General features: G+C 37.9%; 1 protein-coding gene across 2 annotated transcripts in view; it reads right to left on the minus strand.

Annotated features, from left to right (window-relative positions):
• The window catches only part of LOC307138219 (CREB-regulated transcription coactivator 2), a 44,755-nt gene that overhangs the window by 20,619 nt on the left and 16,636 nt on the right, over positions 1–7,500 (minus strand). For both annotated transcript variants that reach the window (XM_079836412.1, XM_079836411.1), the window contains 2 exons: positions 1,749–1,849; positions 1,591–1,670 (listed from right to left, as the gene is read on the minus strand). In XM_079836412.1, the coding sequence (XP_079692538.1) occupies positions 1,591–1,670; positions 1,749–1,849 (181 nt within the window). The remainder of the gene's footprint in view (positions 1–1,590; positions 1,671–1,748; positions 1,850–7,500) is intronic.

Here is a 7,500-nt window from a genome sequence, read left to right on the forward strand (position 1 = left end):
TATAACATTTTAGAGGACTAACAGGCTAGAGTAGGCGCCCTCATAAGAGTCCATAATAGAATTTTGGAGAATAATGGAATATTGCGAGTGGGCGCGCCAAAGTGTTGGGCGGTCGTCTGATTGCGCGACACGAAAAAAGCGTGCGATTTGACAGCAAAACGTGTGTCCTTGACGCGTGATTTACCACAAAAATGTGCGTTCTTAACGTGTGCTTTGGGGTCAAGAAAAACGCGTGTTTCCGATGCGGGTTTTTATATCAAAGCGCACGTCCTCGATGCGTGATTTGCTATTTTTCCGTGACCCCAGAGCAAACGTTAAGAACGCGCGCTTAAAAGGTAAATCACGCGTCCAGGACGCGCGCTATGAGTCGGACAAAACGTACGTTATTAACGCTAAGGCTAAACAACCAAACAGGCAGTGCAAACTTGTGTTTGAAGTATCCAAACAGACTAAAGAACGAGCTCTTTCCTTGGTGTTCTTAAATGTGCATGTTCACTTTTTAGGGCACACCTCTTATAAAGTGACGTTCCATATTGTTGACCATCTTTTTAAGTAATTACACTATTTACCACGATACACTATGACTGTTATAGAATTAAATGAAATCAGTATCAACGAAATCCATCTATCAAAATCCACTTACACTGTAATTACAATTGCCTAAATAATGTAATGAGATTTTTAGATTTATGTTCTAAATATAATATTTTAATTATAGAAATATGAAATTATTCCAGGCCTATGAAACTATAAACTGCCAGTATAGTTGGCGGCGTGAGTGGATTCTAGAATCATTCAACTAATTTGTTCTAACCTGTTCAAAAATGGTGATATATTCGAGAACGAAACCTTAACTTTGTTTGAATCTATTTTTGTTGGAAAAATAGAGCAAAACTGTAAAAAATGACAACTTGAACTGTTGTATAAAATTAATATCGCATTTTGCAATCGTGCCGATATAGGCTACTCTGGAAAATAGCACTTTTATAATATGATATTGCTTAACTCATTTAACTCATTTTCAATCATGATTCGGATCGCGTGTCAAACTGCTGAAATTTGGCGATTCAAACCGCTGAATCGACTCACTGATTCATAACGCTTCGAAGCTTCATGAGGCCGTGTTTTGAAATCGTCATCACTATATAAGTCGTTATTTAGGGTTTTTTTGTGCACAAAAACTATTGTCGCCGATTCATAAAGTTATTGTAGAGCCGCTGTAGTGAGATGGACTTTGTAACTTTAGTCTTTAGTGTCTTTTAAGGGTCTTGAGAGTGTAAAGTTGAGGCAATGGAGGCCTTTCAGAGCATCAGATTTACACTAAAATATCTTCATTTGTGTCTGAAGATGAACGGAGGTCTGACGGGTGTCCAACCACATGAGGCTCAGTCATTAATGACACAATTTACATTTTTGGGTGAACTAACCCTTTAATAACAAGCCTATTTGTTATTGGGGGAGGGGGGGGGCGCCAAAATTGTTGCTGCATACCCCTCTGGCACTGGGTAGTTGCACCCCTGACACACACACACACACACACACACACACACACACACACACACACACACACACACACACACACACACACACCTTCCTGGAGTCCCAGGGTTTGAGGAGGCGTCCGTCATCAGGGCCGTTCTCCTCGATGGGGGGAACCGGATACGAGAACGCTGAGGAGGAGGAACAGAAGCTCATCAGAACCGAGTCAAACACACGGCGGTCACATGACGTGTTTCAAAGCCACTGACCGCTCCGCCTGGCCTGCGCGGCGAGCGAGAGTCCGGTAGCGAACGGGTCTCCGGCCGGCGGGTTCATCACACTGGTGTGGAGCGCCGAGTCCGAGTTCGTTCTGCGGACACACAGAGGGAAACGGGTCAGAAGATGCGCATCTGACTACACACACACCATAACAAGCGCATTAGGCGGGATCACACTTCCTGCTCTTTTGTCCCTAAATGTAAGGGTGTTTTCACACCTGGGTCATCTTTAAAGGGTTAGTTCTCCCAAAAATGTAAATTGTGTCATTAATGACTGAGCCTCATGTGGTTGGACACCCGTCAGACCTCCGTTCATCTTCAGACACAAATGAAGATATTTTAGTGTAAATCTGATGCTCTGAAAGGCCTCCATTGGCTCAACTTTACACTCTCAAGACCCTTAAAAGACACTAAAGACTAAAGTTACAAAGTCCATCTCACTACAGCGGCTCTACAATAACTTTATGAAGACGAGAATAGTTTTTGTGCGCAAAAAAACCCTAAATAACGACTTGTATAGTGATGACGATTTCAAAACACGGCCTCATGAAGCTTCGAAGCGTTATGAATCAGTGAGGCGAATGATGATTCGGATCGCGTGTCAAACTGCTGAATCGACTCACTGATTCATAACGCTTCGAAGCTTCATGAGGCCGTGTTTTGAAATCGTCATCACTATGTAAGTCGTTATTTAGGGGTTTTTTTGCGCACAAAAACTATTGTCGTCGATTCATAGTTATTGTAGAGCCGCTGTAGTGAGATGGACTTTGTAACGACGTCTTTAGTGTCTTTTAAGGGTCTTGAGAGTGTAAAGTTGAGCCAATGGAGGCCTTTCAGAGCATCAGATTTACACTAAAATATCTTCATTTGTGTCTGAAGATGAACGGAGGTCTGACGGGTGTCCAACCACATGAGGCTCAGTCATTAATGACACAATTTACAGTTTTGGGTGAACTAACCCTTTAACCCTCTGGGGTTCTTCGGTCATTTCTGACCCGAATTTCTTTTTTTTTTTTATGTTAAAAATCGTAGCTTCATCGGAATGGTCCGAAACTTGGTGACTTTATTGGTACTTGGTATATGAACACCCGGAAAAATTGGGGACGAAAAGTCTAAGTGGTCGTAAAAAAAATAGTCACACTCAGGAACTTCGGGTCAAAAATGACCCCCATAGGAAATTGGCAAAAATATGAAAATACAGTTTTTTTGTGCATGCAATCTACAAATCAGCCAGGATGCAGAAAAAAGGACTCAACAGTGAAGGGGTGAATCTCTAAAACACCAAGAGTGCAAAACAGACAAAAAAACACACACAAAAACACAATTCGCTTTTGGAATGACACGCATTAATTTGTGTGTGCATGTGTTTTTGTGTGTATAAGTGTGTGTGTGTGAGTTTTTTTGCACTCTTGATGTTTTAGAGATTCACCCCTTCACTGTTGAGTCCTTTTTGTTTCTGCATCCTGGCTGATTTGTAGATTGTATGCACAAAAAAACTAATGAACTCAGACTCTTTTAAGTGGACCAATGGGTGAAGCAAGTGAAAAAGGACCCAGTTCTGTCCCAGTCCCTCAAAGAGGACTCAGATCCTTTTTTGGTCCACTTCAGTAGAAATGTGGTCTCAGACCCCTTTGTGTTCACACTGTTGCTTTTTGGATCTAGTCCAGTTCAGTGTTTGATGGCCTTCAACATTTGATCCCATTCACTTACATTGTGCCTCAAGATATTTTTTTTATTTAAATGACATTGCTACAAATGCTGTTGAATTAAGTTGTTTATCTTTTGGAAAAAAGTTGCAACATATTCTTGCACTAGCCGTATCACACATTCACCTTTGTAGAAGGCAATGATAACATCAGCATACAAAAAATAAACAATACATGCAAATTATATAAACTGCTTTAAAATGTCCAGGTGAAGTCGGTATGTCTAAAAACAGCAATCAAGTAAGAAATGGAATAATCACATGAAAAATAAAACTGCATAGGCTATTCTTCACTGTATGATGTCCTCGGCTGGTTCTTATATTAGGCTAGTAATGCAGATGTTTACATTCACTTAAGATTAAACCACCTGTTTATTTGAAACTTGTGTGTTTTTTTGACACTTTAAAATAAATACAATAAGACGCTAAAGATTCAGTTTAGTACACATGCTGTGACAGCTGACTTCTGTGTAGTGTTGTCAAATATATCGATATTTCGATATGTATCGATACTGGAATATCTGAAACGATACGATACTCATTTTCTACAGTATGGATATCAGCTGCGCTCTCCTCTCCTCAGTGAGTTGACACACACCCGCCTCCTCTCACTCACTGAATTTCGCGTGGGATTGCACATAACGTTAATTCTACTAATTCCCGCAGATTTCGCGCTCGCATCTGAAGCGCACACACACATACCATAATAAAGCCGCCTCTGACATACAAGTGCAAAAATGAGCTCCTTTTTCCAGCTTATTAATGGTCAAATACACTCAAAAAAAATATATATATCAATGTCAGTCTTGGCGAGTATTAGCGTAAACACAGTTGAAAACAGTTCAGGAAGAATGTGTAGCAGGAGTGTTTGGGATCCATGCGTGCGCCGGGTCTTAAAGGGACAGCAGTTATTTATTATTCAAACTACAAAAAGACAAATGATTACTTACTGCTCTTGACTGATTAACTTGATTAACTCTACTGGATTAATCTGTATTACATATTTTACAATGAAGATTATCCAATGTTATTTTAATTTTTCTAATTCAGTTTCTTACCTGAATACTGTTAGACCTACCTGAAAAATAAAGCAGTCTATTTCATTTGTATCTTTATTCTATTGTATTTATTTGTGCTATTGTTTGTAATTTGTTTAGTTGTTCTTATTTTATTATTGTTTACTCGTCTTTTTAAATTCAATTTGAATCAAGCTTCCTTGTGCTGTATGTATTAAAACACAATTAGTTAGCAAATATTTGTGAGATAATTCTAATGGTAATTGATCAACGTTTATATATAAGAAAAAGCTTAAAAACGTTATCGTATAAAGTCAAAATATTTTTTTAATTTCCAAGACTTTTCAATAGACGGACAAAAAAAATAATTATATAAAAAAATCTATTTGACAGTATATGCAGCATTTTTTCCCTGTGGTATTGAAAATGGTATCGAATATCGATACTTTTTTAGGCATCGTATCGAAGTTAGAAATTCTAGTATCGTGACAACACTACTTCTGTGCTCGTGCTTTAGTTGTGTGCGTTCGTAACACCATTTTAAACTGGCAAGGCGCGCAGCCGCGTCTCTGTGAAATTGCAATAAACAAGTGTAAGTTGTGAACGAATAATTTGTAGAGAATTGCCAGAAGCAGCAGCCATGATGAACAGCCGATTTGTACGGAGGCATCTGATGACCAAACTACACTGGAATTCGCGAACAGAAAAATAAAGTAAGCCCAGCGCGGTTTGTGTTCAGATTGCGTGTTTTTAGCGAACCGTACCATATGATGACATTAGGGCGATATAGCCTCAAAATTATATCACGATACTTCAAGAATATTTGCGATAACGATATTTATGACGATATAGAAAAAAAATATACGGCACAAAGTTTTATTGGTTATTGCAGCTGGTAGGCAACAGCATTTATTAGTGCAAACAAAACCATAACATAACATTTTAGTTTAACAAAAACTAATGTAATTTATGCCATGGTCTGTCTGCATATTTGATTCTGATTGGCTGGAAGGTGTGCAATAAAATCGTTTAATGCACAGGTAGTTCCAAGTCAGATGAATCCTCGTTCTATATTAATGCGCTGTTTTCATTTCAGGTGTGTTTACACAGAGGTTTAAAATTCAGAATGAAAATGCTGCATATAAACACTGCTGCATATTTCTCAGCAACGATGGGGTTACATCGCAATTTTTCAGTAATAAACGGTTCGTTAAGAGAGACGCACAGTCACACAGGTACGAATCTCCCTCTCTCTCTTGATAATTAATCCAAATAAATGCTATAATCCATTAATTCAAATAAATGTAATCTTACGCACTACTTTATCCCTGTTTCTGATTCAAAGAAGGTAGAATGCTAGATCTAACGAGCCGTAACTGACGAAAATACCCGTCAATGTTACCCTTCCGATCAGATATTGCGCTGCAAACATCAATAGCAGCTTTAAGTTGTCAATGTTTAGTCAGTTGTCAAGAGGCTGACCTGTTGTGCCCAAGTACAAAGTGGTTATCGGAGGCTGACATGCTGCTCTGTGTTTACTCTGACAGGTGTTGTTGTTGTGCGCGCTAGGGAACGTAAATGCGCCATACGCCATCGCGTCAGTGTTAATTTCGTTGACGAATAATTTGCGTCATAATTTTCGACAACAACCTTTTTTCACTGACGAAAACGAGACGATAACTAAATAAAAACTAGTGTTGGATGACTAAAACTAAGACGAAAACTTGTAAAAAAATAAAAACGAGACTAAATGTTAGTTAGGGTCGATTAGGGAAGAGATCCAGTCAGAACTGATGTCCTGTGTAACAGATGCGCACATTTGATTTGACCGTGCTGATCTAACCGCTGGAAAACACGGCGCTGTTGCGCTTCTACAGGCTCACGCATCACCAATCCAGCGCTCCAGAGCGGCTCACAATCAATGAATAGCGCACATTTATGCCACGTAATTGTATATGAACTAATGCTGATGAATAATGACAATGTTTACTTTACGATGTTTATATAGTAAAATGTTTTAGACGGTTGTAACAACGCATATTTTATCTCCTGAACTTGAATGAGCTCCTGCAACTGCAACAGAGGCGCAGCAGACATTTCAAAATAAGAGTCCTGGTGTATTTCGAGCTTGTTTATAATTTAAAAGTCACGCATTATATATTCGTTTTTGGTTACACAATAAACTGTATTTAATTTAATTCCCATTTAATTCATAGTCAGGAGGAAAGACCAGTATTTGACACATATTCAATAAAGTATCAGGGTTATAATAGTTAACTAAAACCATTAAAGAAAAGAATTACTTGAAATTAAATAAATGTTAACTGAAATTGAAGATAAATAAATAAACAAACTTATTTGAAGCTTTAGCTTTACCTGATATGGCCTACTAACTAAAATAAATACAAAGTTATAAAAACGATATAGATGTTTTTTAAAAAAAACAAAAAAAAAAGTGAATTGAGCTCTCTTTCGTGTATTTTTAATGTCAAAAACAAAATTATGTAAAAATTAAATGGAGCTTAAATGCTTAATGTATTACAATTTAACTAAACTCGTTAGATTTTAGGAGACTAAATCTACAGTAGATTTGGTCGACTAAAATCTTATGATATTTAGTCGACTAAAACTAGACTAAAACTAAAAACAATTCAGGTGACTAAAATATGACTAAAACTAAATGGCATTTTAGTCAAAAGACTATGACTAAAACTAAATTGAAATTTGCTGTCAAAATTAACACTGCATCGCGTCGCTATATCATTGATATCGTGATATGACACTTTTTTATCATGTAAAAATTTATACCGGTATTATCGTGGACGGTATGATTTGGCACACCCCTAGATGACATCAAACCGTACCTGAGATGGTCTCGGTTTGGTTCGCTTTAAAGGGGTGGTTGCATGTGATGTCACTTTTTAAACTTTAGTTAGTGTGTAATGTTGCTACTTGAGCATAAACAGTATCTGCAAAGTTACAGCGCTGAAAGTTCAATGCAAACGGAGATATTGTCTTTTAA

This window comes from Gobio gobio (genome assembly GCF_949357685.1).
Source record: "Gobio gobio genome assembly, chromosome: 15".
Lineage (NCBI taxonomy): Eukaryota > Metazoa > Chordata > Actinopteri > Cypriniformes > Gobionidae > Gobio > Gobio gobio.